General features: G+C 43.0%; 1 protein-coding gene across 1 annotated transcript in view; it reads left to right on the top strand.

The window, feature by feature from the left end:
• The first annotated feature begins 3,220 nt into the window (after positions 1-3,220).
• The window catches only part of GMCL1 (germ cell-less 1, spermatogenesis associated), a 53,820-nt gene continuing 42,631 nt past the window's right edge, over positions 3,221-14,409 (top strand). Inside the window, exons 1-4 of the mRNA XM_052649012.1 lie at positions 3,221-3,480; positions 11,769-11,892; positions 12,528-12,624; positions 14,261-14,358. Coding sequence (XP_052504972.1) covers positions 3,221-3,480; positions 11,769-11,892; positions 12,528-12,624; positions 14,261-14,358 — 579 coding nt within the window. The remainder of the gene's footprint in view (positions 3,481-11,768; positions 11,893-12,527; positions 12,625-14,260; positions 14,359-14,409) is intronic.

Consider the following 14,409-nt stretch of genomic DNA (forward strand, 5'->3'; position numbering starts at 1 on the left):
CACCTGCAATGCTGGGGACCTGGGTTTGATCCCTGGGTTGGGAAGATCCACTGGAGAAGGGAAAGGATACCCACTCCAGTATTCTGGCCTGAAGAATTCCATGGACTGTATAGTCCATGGGGTTGCAAGAGTCACACCAGAGCGAATTTCACTGTTACTATAAACATTTCATTTAAAAACTAGCAGAAGGTAATAAGAAAATAAAAGCTGACTGCCCAGGGTCCATAACAATGGCTATATACTCTAGGTATACAACTTTAGTTTTTGCTCACATACCTGTAAGTTTTGCTTGGACCTCCAGCAGGCACTTTGAACTGTGACAGACCCGGTATGGAGCCTATTCAGACATCCCACTGCCGCTGGGAGAGAAGAAAAAGAGTCCTGGGAATGACTTGCCGTAATCAGTTAAGACCAGGCTAGAAGTGCCGCTTAACAAACCCAAAGGCTGGGAAGGGACATATGTATACCGATGGTTGATTTATGTTAATATTTGGCAGAAAACAATAAAATTCTGTAAAAATTATCCTTCAATTTAAAAAATTTATTAAAAAATAAAACACACATACATAAAAACTCAAGGGCTTAGCAAAGCTCCACATTCGAGGTCCTCCTCTCTTGGAAAGCCTGAGTAGGGTGTGACCCTAGCACATGGTTGGTGTTCAGTCGCTCAGTCATGTAGGACTCTGCAACCCCAAGCTCCCATATTGTTCAGTTCACTTCAGTTCAGTTGCTCAGTCGTGTCCAAGTCTTTGCAACCCCATGAATTGCAGCACGCCAGGCCTCCCTGTCCATCACCAACGCCTGGAGTTCACCCAAACCTGTCCATCGAGTCAGCGGTGCCATCCAGCCATCTCATCCTCTGTCGTCCCCTTCTCCTCCTGCCCTCAATCCCTCCCAGCATCTGAGTCTTTTCCAATGAGTCAACTCTTCGCATGAGGTGGCCAAAGTATTGGAGTTTCAGCTTTAACATCAGTCCTTCCAATGAACACCCAGGACTGATCTCCCTTAGAATGGACTGGTTGGATCTCCTTGCAGTCCAAGGGACTCTCGAGAGTCTTCTCCAACACCACAGTTCAAAAGCATCAATTCTTCAGCACTCAGCTTTCTTCACAGTCCAACTCTCACATCTATTCATGACCACTGGAAAAACCATAGCCTTGACTAGACGGACCTTTGTTGGAAAAGTAATGTCTCTGCTTTTGAATGTGCTATCTAGGTTGGTTGGTCATAACTTTTCTTCCAAGGAGTAAGCGTCTTTTAATTTCATGGCTGCAGTCACCATCTGCAGTGATTTTGGAGCCCCCCCAAAAAAAGTCTGACACTGTTTCCCCATCTATTTCCCATGAAGTGATGGGACCAGATGCCATGATCTTCGTTTTCTGAATGTTGAGCTTTAGGCCAACTTTTTCACTCTCCTCTTTCACTTTCATCAAGAGGCTTTTGAGTTCCTCTTCACCTTCTGCCATAGGGTGGTGTCATCTGCATATCTGAGGTTATTGATATTTCTCCCGGCAATCTTGATTCCAGCTTGTGCTTCTTCCAGCCCAGCGTTTCTCATGATGTACTCTGCATAGAAGTTAAATAAGCAGGGTGACAATATACAGCCTTGATGTACTCCTTTTCCTATTTGGAACCAGTCTGTTGTTCCATGTCCAGTTCTAACTGTTGCTTCTTGACCTGCATACAGATTTCTCAAGAGGCAGGTCAGGTGGTCTGGTATTCCCATCTCTCTCAGAATTTTCAACAGTTTCTTGTGATCCACACAGTCAAAGGCTTTGGCATAGTCAATAAAGCAGAAATAAATGTTTTTCTGGAACTCTCTTGCTTTTTCCATGATCCAGCGGATGTTGGCAATTTGATCTCTGGTTCCTCTGCCTTTTCTAAAACCAGGTTGAACATCTGGAAGTTCACAGTTCACGTATTGCTGAAGCCTGGCTTGGAGAATTTTGAGCATTACTTTACTAGTGTGTGAGATGAGTGCAACTTTGTGATAGTTTGAGCTTTCTTTGGCATTGCCCTTCTTTGGGATTGGAATGAAAACTGACCTTTTCCAGTCCTGTGGCCACTACTGAGTTTTCCAAACTTGCTGGCATATTGAGTGCAGCACTTTCACAGCATCATCTTTCAGGATTTGAAATAGCTCAACTGGAATTCCATCACCTCCACTAGCTTTGTTTGTAATGATGCTTTCTAAGGCCCATTTGACTTCACATTCCAGGATGTCTGGCTCGAGGTGAGTGATCATGATTATCTTGGTTGTGAAGATCTTTTTTGTACAGTTCTTCTGTGTATTCTTGCCACCTCTTCTTAATATCTTCTGCTTCTGTTAGGTCCAGACCATTTCTGTCCTTTATCGAGCCCACCTTTGCATGAAATGTTCCCTTGGTATCTCTAATTTCTTTGAAGAGATCTCTAGTCTTTCCCATTCTGTTGTTTTCCTCTATTTCTTTGCATTGATCACCGAGGAAGGCTTCTTATCCCTCCTTGCTATTCTTTGGAACTCTGCATTCAGATGCTTATATCTTTCCTTTTCTCCTTTGCTTTTCCCTTCTCTTCTTTTTACAGCTATTTGTAAGGCCTCCCCAGACAGCCATTTTGGTTTTTTGCATTTCTTTTCCATCAGCTCCTCCAAAAACGACCACCAAACAGCAATGTCCTTTTGGCCCCGTGCAGATCACAGGGCCCAGAAGACATCTGGAATTTAGGGAATCTTTGCAGAAAGAACGAATGAGCTAGAATTGCCGGTCTTGCTAACACAAAGATATGTCCAAACTAAAGCTAAAGGGCACCTCTGCCTGCAACTTAGGATTGTTGGAGTGACCAGCCAAGCTCAGCGTAAACACCGTGGGACAGCACACGCGCGGTCCGGCTCCCGCCCTCAAGCCATTCTGCGCAGGCTCCACCTGTGTCTTACGCGCGCTTTCCCCCGCCCCTTCCGGAGGCTCGCCGTGCGCATGCGCCCTACATTACGCGCTTTGTTGTAAAAGCGACGGGGTGAGGTCCTGCGGTCAGCGCGCGAGGGGCGGCCAGACGCGGCGGGCGGGGCGGAGGATGGAGGCTGTGGCGTCCGCTGCAACGGTCGTGGCCGCAAGTGAGAAGGTGGCGGTGTAGGCAACTCGGGCTCCGTGGAGGCTGGCGGTGGTGCCCGGGCCATGGCGGGAGACCGTCTGTGTTGGGCTCCCTGAGGTGCGCTCCCTGCCGTCTCGGGGAGCTGTGACCCATGGGCTCGCTGAGCAGCCGGGTGCTGCGCCACCCGGGGCGAGCCCGAGCCCAGCCGGAGCCGGCTTCTGGAGCTGGGGGCTCCGCCCGGAGGCCGGAGACTGGTGGCGACGCGCCCGGCCATGGCTTCTGTTACTGTCCGGGCAGTCACAAGCGCAAGCGGAACAGCGGGACCTTCTGCTACTGTAACCCCGATTCCGAGACCGACGAGGATGAGGAGGAAGGGGACGAGCAGCAGCGGCTTCTCAACACCCCTCGAAGGTACGGGGCGGGGAGGGGGACACGCCCGCACTGCCCGCGCTCGCACCTGTTGGGCAGCTCCCGCGGCCTGGCCTGGGGATGAGCTCTGGGGGCTTCGGGGGCTGCGGCGCTCCCCAGCCTGTGAAGAGCCGGACGAGCCCTTGACGGGGTAGACCTGGGAGCCGGTCCGAGGCGGGCCGGATGGGGTGCACCTGGGGAGACGCCCCGTGGTCTGGCTTGTAAACCGCAGACGCCGCCAGGGTGGTGCTACCGCCCCAAGATGAGACTGAGAAACGCCAAGCCAAGGCTTGCGCCTCGTTAAACCTTAGACAGGGCCAGCCAGCTGGCCTTCCGTAATACACCTTGGTCCTCTCTTGAGTGGGTGGAAGTAGAATTAAGTTGTTTTGCATCCGGCTGCCTTGAATAGTAAGAGACACGTACATTCAGGCCCTGAAATGGGCACCCCTGTTGTCCCACAGCGGAAGGGAAATGGTTACATACAGGAGCTCTTTTTAACTGTAAAGGTGAAATTTATCAGTAGTGTGTACATTTGTTACAGCAGCAGAGTCTTTTTAGCGTCTCTAGCACTCAAAGTCGTTGACCGTGGATATGTGTAAGGCAGCTTGCTTAACCTTTTTTTTTAGAAGAGTTGAAAAACGGAGTATTTACTTGGGAACTAAAATGTAGTTTGTAAGTTGAATATATTTTCACAAACAGTCTCGTTGCTACCTTTTTTAAAGGCCATCAGTGGGTCACATAGATGTAATTTTTTAAGGGAAACTTCAAAAGAGTAAAATTTTATGCTACACGTTACATGTAAAATAAGAGTATCATAATAATCTCTGTAATTTGATTTCTAAATCTTTTCATACAGTTTTATGTTTATATTTACAAAAATGGACCCCAACTGTCAAACTGTTCAGTTGCCTTTTTGGAGAATTAGTGTAGTATAGTTTTAAGAGCTCAGGTTCTGAGTTCTAGTCTATATTTTGCACTTAATAGCCTTATTTCTTCGTGACTAAAATGGAGATGCTCATACTTTACTTGTAGGACTTGACGGATGTTAGAATGCATACAATGCACAGTGCCTGATATGGAAGCAGTCAGTAAATATTATGTCTCCCTGATGAATTGGCGCCCCTTATCTTTACAAAATATAAAGACATTTGAAGTGAAGTCGCCCAGTCGTGTCCGACTCTTTGCGACCCCATGGACTAGTAGCCTACCAGGCTCCTTCCTCCATGGGATTCTCCAGGCAAGAGTACTGGAGTGGGTTGCCATTTCCTTCTCCAGGGGATCTTCCCAACCCAGGGATCAAACCCGGGTCTCCCGCATTCCGGGCAGACGCTTTAACCTCTGAGCCACTGGGGAATCCATATTATTATAGCCAGTACCACTTTGTTTTGATTCCCTTTAACCTGTGTCTTAAAGTAGTATTTTGTAGACAGCATTTAGTTGAGTCTTGTTTTAAAAAAAATCCGATAGGATAATCTCTGCCTTTCAATTAATTAGTATTTAGACCACTGTATTTAATAGTCACTGTAAAAATATATGGGACTTCCCTGATGGCTCAGATGTAAAGAATCTGCCTGCGATGTAGGAGACCTGGGTTCTATCCCAGGGTCAGGAAGATCCCCTGGAGAAGGGAATGGCTACCCACTCCAGTATTCTTGCCTGAGAATTGCATGGACAGAGAAGCTTGGCAGGCTACAGTCCACAGAGTTGCAAGGAATTGGACACGACTAAGCATCTAAGGATTTGCCTGGAAAATCCCATGGACAGAGGAACCTGGTAGGCTGCAGTCCATGGGGTCGCTAAGAGTCGGACACGACTGAGCGACTTCACTTTCACTTTTCACTCTCATGCATTGGAGAAGGAAATGGCAACCCACTCCAGTGTTCTTGCCTTGAGAATCCCAGGGACGAGGGAGCCTGGTGGGCTGCCGTCTATGGGGTCGCACAGAGTCAGACACAACTGAAGCGACTTAGCAGCAAGCGTCTAACACACACACATAGAAATATATATATCGGGGTCCCTTTGAAAGAAATTAAATAGTAATTTGAGTAGAGAAAGTTTAATATAACCATTAAATTATTGAAGTAAAGAGATCTCTGAAAAATAGAAGAATAGAGAACATAGGGAGCAGTCACTACTTCTAGGGCTGAGACAGACTATCCAAGGAAGAAACAAGTTTGGAATAGGGCCACCTTTTCCAAGCTGAGATTCAAATGTTAGAGGAGTTGTGGCCCTGTAAATGGTAGAAAAGTTTGCTAAGATGTGGAAGGCTGAGACTGACTAGCAAGAAACCACCCACTGGCATGCCAACAAAACTAGCTTGAAGGCTGTCTGGCTCACAAAACTGAAAATATTTACCATCTAGACCTTTATAGAAAAAATTTGCTGACCCCCAAATTACGTGAGTAGAGTGGAATGGAAAATCGAATAAAGCAAATCGTTATTAGAAAGTGTATATCAGAATCTAGTGTGTTTTACTAGCATACCAACAGAAGATGCCTAGTTTATTCAGCTCAGTGTGGACAAAGGGTGTAAGAAAATTGTAAGATCAGGAATTTTGTGAGTTGTCGCTAATATGATTCCTGAGGTTGTCTCGTGTGCATTTCTGCCTCAGCCACCACTCCATGAAAAGCTTTGGTCTCCAGGCCCACTTTCTACCTAATACCTTTTGTCAAGCACATGTTTTACTTTTACATTAACAAGACTTAAAACTCAGCTGTTCTGCAACCACATCTTTAGTTTCTTGTCCATAGAGTGTCTCAAAATTGAAATCTAGTGAACAGTTATTTGTTGTTAGAGCTGTGTAAATGTTGTTCACTGCAGAGTCAAGTAGTGTGCTAGGATTATAAATCGTACTTCCTGGGTCCAAAGTCACAACCACTTGTTTTTCTCTTGGGTGAAATCTTCTAACCTCATAATTAAATTGAATCTTTTTTCTTTTTTTTACGTTCCACTAAGTGTTTAAATTCGAACCCTGTTTTCATTTGTAGCTTATTAGAACAGTACTTTTTCTTTGTGTGTGTGTTGCTTTTTTATTTTCTTAGACTTCTCTGACTGGCTTCCACCCATTGGACAAAAGAATAAAATTCCTTCATCCTGTCTTCAGATTTTTCTCGTTCCAAACACACTTGCATGGAGCCCGTCTTATTTAAACCCAAACCTCCCTCCCAGGTCCCGTCATCCTCCTGTTCCAATCTGGATTCATTGCCCTGTAGGTCAACACTTATCTTGGGACAAACATTGACCCCGTCTGTAGGATTAGATCCTGTTTTCTGTAGCCTGTGTCTTTTCTGAACTCTTCTGAGGGAACTACATCCTCAAGTATATTTTCCTAAGAAAATTGCTAATGAAGGTAATTTGTGCTTCAGTTCAGTTCAATTCAGTCACTCAGTTGTGCCTGACTCTTTGCAACCCCATGAATTGCAGCATGCCAGGCCCTGGAGAAGGAAATGGCAACCCACTTCAGTGTTCTTGCCTTGAGAATCCCAGGGACAGGGGAGCCTGGTGGGCTGCCGTCTATGGGGTCGCACAGAGTCGGACATGACTGAAACGACTTAGCAGCAGCAGCAGCAGCAGCAGCAGGCCCCCCTGTCCATCACCAACTCCCAGAGTTCACTCAAATTCATGTCCATTGAGTCGGTGATGCCATCCAGCCATCTCATCCTCTGTCGTCCCCTTCTCCTCCTGCCCCCAATCCCTCCCAGCATCTGAGTCTTTTCCAACGAGTCAACTCTTCGCATGAGGTGGCCAGAGTATTGGAGTTTCAGCTTTAGCATCAGTCCTTCCAAAGAACACCCAGGACTGATCTCCTTTAGAATGGACTGGTTGGATCTCGAAGCGGTCCAAGGGACTCTCAAGAGTTTTCTCCCAGCACCACAGTTCAAAAGCATCAATTCTTCGGCGCTCAGCCTTCTTTACAGTCCAACTCTCACATCCATACGCGACCACTGGAAAAACCATAGCCTTGGCTAGATGGCCCTTTGTTGGAAAAGTAATGTCTCTGCTTTTGAATATACTGTCTAGGTTGGTCATAACTTTCCTACCCAGGAGTAAGCGTCTTTTAATTTCATGGCTGCAGTCACCATCTGCAGTGATTTTGGAGCTCCAAAAAATAAAGTCTGACACTGTTTCCATTGTTTCCCCATCTATTTCCCATGAAGTGATGGGACCGGATGCCATGATCTTCGTTTTCTGAATGTTGAGCTTTAAGCCAACTTTTTCACTCTCCTCTTTCACTTTCATCAAGAAGCCTTTTAGTTCCTCTTCACTTTGTGCCATAAGGGTGATGTCATCTGCATATCTGAGGTTATTGATATTTCTCCCTGCAATCTTGATTCCAGCTTGTGTTTCTTCCAGCCCAGCGTTTCTCATGATGTACTCTGCATAGAAGTTAAATAAGCAGGGTGACCATATACAGCCTTGACTTACTCCTTTTCCTATTTGGAAACAGTCTTTTTGTTCCATCTCCACTTCTAACTGTTGCTTCCTGACCTGCATACAGATTTCTCAAGAGGCAGGTTAGGTGGTCTGGTATTCCCATCTCTTTCAGAATTTTCCAGTTTATTGTGATCCACACAGTCAAAGGCTTTGGCATAGTCAATAAAGCAGAAATAGATATTTTTCTGGAACTCTCTTGCTTTTCCGATGATCCAGCAGATGTTGTGCTTACCCAGTTGTAAATTTAGTCTCTCAGTTTAGTCATCTTTTGACTCCGTGTAGAAGTCTAATCTGAAATAACTTTTTATATTTGATTATATTAATTCATTGTCTTCTGGCCCACCATATTGATGAGAAATATGATACTGGTCTAATTCTCTTTTCTTTTTAGGTGGCTTTTTTTTTTCTCTCTGGTGCTTTTGGAATTTTTTCTTCGGTATTTTGGAATTTAGAAGGTACTTAAGTATAGGTCTTTGAATGGCCTTGGTGCTTGGTGGATCCTTACAGTCTAAAGACTGCTTGGGGGAAACTTTCTTCTGTAATTCCCTTTCTTCTATTATCTTTGTTTTTTCTTTCTTGGACTCCTCTTAACTGGATTTTGAATCTCTTGGACTGTACCTCTTTCTCTTTTTTTTCTTTCTAGGTCTTTTTTGCTTTATGTTCTAGGAAATTTTCCTTAACTCTGTCGTTTTTTTTTTTTTAATTTCAGCAACTGTGTTTTTGGTGCTAAGAGCTCTTTTCTCCCTCTTCTTCTGAGTCATCTTTTATCATAGCATCCTATTTTATAAATGTAATAATCTCAACTGTCCTGGCAAATAGATGGGGAAACAATAGACACAGTGACAGACTTTATTTTCTTGGGCTCTAAAATCACTGCAGATGGTGTCTGCAGCCATGAAACTAAAAGATACTTGCTCCTTGGAAGAAAAGCTATGACAGACCTAGACCGTGTATTAAAAAGCAGAGACATTACTTTGCTGACAAAGGTCCATCTAGTCAAACCTATGGTTTTTTCAGTAGTCATGTATGGATGTGAGAGTTGGACCATAAAGAAATCTGAGTGCCAAAGAACTGATGCTTTCGAACTGTGGTACTGAAACAAGCTCCAGTACTTTGGCCACCTGATGTGAAGAGCCAGCTCATTAGAAAAGACCTTGTTGCTGGGAAAGATTGAAGGCGGGAGGAGAAGGGGTCGACAGAAGACGAGATGGTTGGATGGCATCACCAATGTGATGGACATGAGTTTGAGCAAGCTCTGGAAGATGATGAAGGACAAGGAAGCCTGGCGTGCTACAGTCCTTGGGTTTCAAAGAGTTGGACTTGACTGAGCAACTGAATAACAAGAAAAAATCTCAACTCTGTAGGTGTGCTAGTTATAATTAGAGTGTTGGGATTTTTTTTTTTAAGTTCTCTTTTCCCTGAATTATACATTTCCTCTGATGCCAAATTCTCTCTTTTTAAAAATAGTCTTTAATACTCCTAACTTCCTTATGTTGGGAGATCCTTGGTTGTCTGCCTCAGAATGGGTAGGGCGTGTGTGTGTGTGTGTGTCTGTGTCTGTGTCTGTGTGTGTGTGTTGAATAAATAGATTTATTACTACTGAGCCTCCCCTTTGAGTAGGAAGACTGTCTACTAAGTTGTATATGATTGTATATGGGTGCTATGTGCTCTGTTTTAGAACAGAGATTCCCAAACATTATTGGTTCACAGTACCCTTCGTGTCTCAATAATGTTTTTCTTGGCACCTCTGGCCCTAAAGAAATATTTAATAGTCAGGTTCAAACAAGTAAATAGTGTAGATCACATAGTATCTGAATGATGTTGCTGTGATTTCCTTTAAGTTTGGGATCTTTCGCATGCCTCCCTGAGTTTGCTGTGGTGCTCCAGGTGCTTTGGCACACAGTTTGGGAACCAGGATTAAATCCTGGTGAATAGGTTGGTAAGTAACAGGTTACAGATTGCTCAAATGCCAGGATGAAGATAGCTTTGTCTGGGGCTCCCAACACCTACACCAGAGTCTTAATTCTTCCTGATAAATATATTCTGATTCTTTCTAGAAAAACCTTGCATTCTGTTTGCAAGAGTTATCTATACTCTGTGTTCATAGTGGTGGAGGTCATTAGGGGAACACGTTTCCCCATTTTCTGCCTCACTTCTGCCTTCTTTTTCTCTTGAGATCTCATCCTCCCAGCCCCATCCACACCCCACAGTTCTGAAGGGCTTCAGCCTCCATTCTAGATCCTGATACATTTTGGGCTGTGGCTTTCACTACTCTTTACCATTACAGTTTGTTTTCTAACTTCCAGATCCATGGAATTCTCTCATCACGTGATAAGCCCAACCTCACCTTTTTCCTGTTGTAGGTTTATTCCTTTCTGCACTAGAGACTACTTGTCTTATTTATCTCTTACAGTAACCCAGTGAAGTGAATATTTATACCTTTTTTTCACATGTAAGGTAACTGAGCTGCTATAGAGCTGGGACTCAAAGCCAAGTCTGTCTACCACCAAAGCATGTGCAATTTTTATTGTCTGTTGGGAAGAGGTATTCAATACACAGATTTAAGACGCTGTCAGAATGATTACTGATTTTTTTTTACATTTAATAAAAATCATTAATTTTACATTTTTCAGTAATCAATGATTAATGGTTTTTTTCTTTGTTTACATTTAAAAGTTTTACTAGGAAAGCTGTCAGGATTGGCCAGGAGTATAAAAAATATTGATCAGCCTCTGCCTAGGGGTTTCCTCACCTACTGGTTGGACTATCTTGATCACAGATTGTCAAAACAAAAATTACATAGTTCTTCCTTTAAATCTTAGGCCCAAATCCAGGATATTTACAGATGCATAATAATACGTGATGCAGTTCTGGTTGAGATTAGATGGGATACCCAGAATTCACTCCTCACTCTCCTTTGTAAACCCTAAGACACACTTCTCCCTTCAGCATAGTTTTGAAAATCTTTGGTCTGAGGCTGTAAACCATTTGTCTGATTTAGGGAAAAACACATTTTAAGGAGTTTAAGAATAGTCTGGGGGCTTCCCTGGTAGCTTAGATGAAGAATCCACCTGCCAATGCAGGAGACATGGGTTCGGTCCCTGGTCTGGAAAGATTCCACATGCCGCAGAGTAGCTAAGCCCCTGCGCCTCAGCAACTGAGTCTATGCTCTAGAGCCCCAGAGCTGCACCTGCTGAAGCCCGCATGTCCCGGAGTCCATTGTCCACAGTGAGAAGACACCACAGTAAGAAACTCGCACACTGTAACTGGAAAGGAGCCCCCGCTTGCCGCAGCTAAAGAAAAGCCCGCACAACAGTGAAGACCAAGCACAGCCAAAAATAAAAATAAATTACATTAAAAAAAAGTTGTTTGGTACTAAAGTAAGATCACATGTAAATTACTTTTTAAATACTTGTGTAGGTCTTGTTCTTTATTTTGTAGTTGCAGAACTATGTTGCAACTATATTGACATTGTCCATAGTGCTGATTTCTAAACAAGGAAATAAGCAAAATCACCATGCTGACTTATCTTTATTGAATAGGTAATTGACTTAATTCAAAAATCAAAAATTGCAAAAAAGTGTATAGTGAAAGGTCTCCCTCCCACTCCACGCCCCTCTATCCACTGTTGCCCCTCTTGGGAATAGAGTACTCCAGAGATAACCACTGTTATTAGTTTTTTATGTGCCCTTCCATACATAAGCACATTTAAATATATAATATCTCTATCTTTTTACACCGTGGGCAGATTGGTTCTATTTAATAGAAATTGAGCAAAAGGAGTGTTTAGAGTTACATGCAAAATAAGTAAAATATTCCGTATTACACACACATAATGTTTGCATTTCTTTTAACAGGAAAAAACTGAAGAGTACATCCAAATATATTTATCAAACATTATTTTTAAATGGTGAAAACAGTGACATTAAGATTTGTGCTCTAGGAGAAGAGTGGAGCTTACACAAAATATATTTATGTCAAGTAAGTATTTTATTTTTCTCTTTGAGTAGTGAAGGTAGTCGCTTAACTCAAATTCTTCTAAGTTTTGTTCTTTCTCATTGTATTTTACAATAGTCTTTTGCATGAGTATTTGTCCTGTCTGATGGAAAGTCTCATTATGTAAGAGATACACTGTGAATATTGTTAGTGAAAACTTAAGTTTGGTCTAGGAAACAGATTTTGAGTTTTCATTGTCATACCAGCCTAGGAGTATGTTTCTGTCACTCCGGTGAGGTACTTATTTTAGTGCCTTCTGTTGACAAAAATGGAAAAAGTTAGGGGGAAAGGATAGAATAAGGACTCCACAGTTTTTAGTTTCTTTTCTCTCTTCCTTAGTGTATTATTTTGTGTCCATCTTGTATGCTGTCATATGTTTATGAGATACTTAAATATATAATTCCTATGCTTGAATTTGGAATACTATTGAAAAGGAGAACATAAACATCTAATATACTCAGAAATTGTTCCACTGAGTGAAAAGCTTAGTTGGTTCAAGTAGTAACATAGGAATTCAGTTCAGATAGTAATATGAGAATTTAGTTTTCTTTAATTAAAAACATAATATTTTGATAAGCCTAATAGTTTCTTTATCATAATTTCTTTTTCATTTTGTTAAGTCTGGCTACTTTTCTAGTATGTTCAGTGGTTCTTGGAAAGAATCCAGCATGAATACCATTGAATTGGAGATTCCTGACCAGAATATTGATATAGAAGGTAACTGGTACCATAATTACTATTATGTAAGAATGATAAAAACATAACCTTTTTATCCTTTTGGCAGAAAGTATTTTCTTCTAACCTTGTTAACTAGGAAAAAAGCTCCTTTTAACACTCACAGTGAGGATTTTTTATTGATTTACTCTATACGTCATCGATTCTGTTCTGTGTATCCCTAATCTTACTTAGTCGTGTCAGCTTTATCAGTCTGTTTCCTTCATGTTTAAAAATATATCTGCCTGGGGTATAGAGGATGTAGAGTGAAGAAAGGAGAAGTATGACCAGTAAACAGTGAGCCGTAAACAGTATTCACTGATTATTCCCTACACATGAAGATCTTTTCTGGGAACAAGCAGATGTATCAGGTAGTCAGTATTGTTTTAGAGCTGTAATGGTCTTTAGATGAGGAAGCTGAGGCCAGGAGGATTTAAGAGACTTGTTTTAGGTCTCAGAGCAGTTTAGTGAGGTAGGATCAGACTGTAGTTCTCACTCCTATCCTGGTGCTCCTGCGTCTCTCTCTGGTAACTGAAGTGGAAGTACCCAGTACTAACCTCATGGGCAAAGAATATTTATAAAGCAAACCTTGCAGGACACGCATGAGAATGGCAGTAGAGAGAAGGATGCTCAGGTTCAAACAGCTGTGGTGGCAGGAGACGCAGGAGATGCGGGTGCAGTTCCTGGGTCGGGAAGATCCCCTGGAGGAGGAAATGGCAACAGTCCTCCAGTATTCTTGCCTGGAAAATCCCGTAGACAGAGGACTGCCTGACTGGTTACAGTCCATGGGGTCACAAGGAGTTGGACACAACTGAGCGCTCACTCACAGGACAGGAGATACTCCATGCTCCGCAGTGAAGCACTGAACCACCAGGGTTAAGACTGTCATTTGGTCTGTGCAGTTGTACTTAACGATTGATCTACTCAGGGACATCTTCATAAAACTCTTTCCAAGGGTGTCTTAATTCTGACCACTAACTGATATCAAGGTTAGATGTAAGAGAATCCAGCATGATTTGATAGATTGATGGAAATGTATAACATTGTTATTAAAGCATCATCAGTCCATAACCATTACCAGTAGTTTTATTGGCACCCCACTCTGGTACTCTCGCCTGGAAAATACCACGGATGGAGGAGCCTGGTGGGCTGGAGTCCATGGGGTCGCTAGGAGTTGGACACCACTGAGAAACTTCCCTTTGACTTTTCACTTTCATGCATTGGAGAAGGCAATGGCACCCCACTCCAGTACTCTTGCCTGGAAAATCCCATGGATGGAGGAGCCTGGAAGGCTGCAGTCCATGGGGACACTAGGAGTCAGACACGACTGAGCGACTTCACTTTCACTTTTCACTTTCATGCGTTGGAGAAAGAAATGGCAACCCACTCCAGTGTTCTTGCCTGGAGAATCCCAGGGATGGGGGAGCCTGGTGGGCTGCTATCTATGGGGTCGCACAGAGTCAGACACGACTGAAGCGACTTAGCAGCAGCAGCAGCAGTAGTTTTATTAGTGATGATCATCTTATCCTTTTATACTAGATTTAGACATATGTCTTAGTGTATAAAGACTGTCCTTATTCTTGTAATATTCTTACAGCTAAAATTGTTATTTCATTCTATCTGTGTATTTTGCTTTCAGCACTTCAGGTGGCATTTGGGTCATTGTATCGAGATGATGTCTTAATAAAGCCAAGTCGAGTCATTGCTATTTTGGCAGCAGCTTGTATGCTGCAATTGGTAAGTATGCACAGTACTCAAAAAATAATAACACTTGTGTCTTTGTTTCAA

Source organism: Budorcas taxicolor, chromosome 11 (assembly GCF_023091745.1).
Source record: "Budorcas taxicolor isolate Tak-1 chromosome 11, Takin1.1, whole genome shotgun sequence".
NCBI lineage: Eukaryota > Metazoa > Chordata > Mammalia > Artiodactyla > Bovidae > Budorcas > Budorcas taxicolor.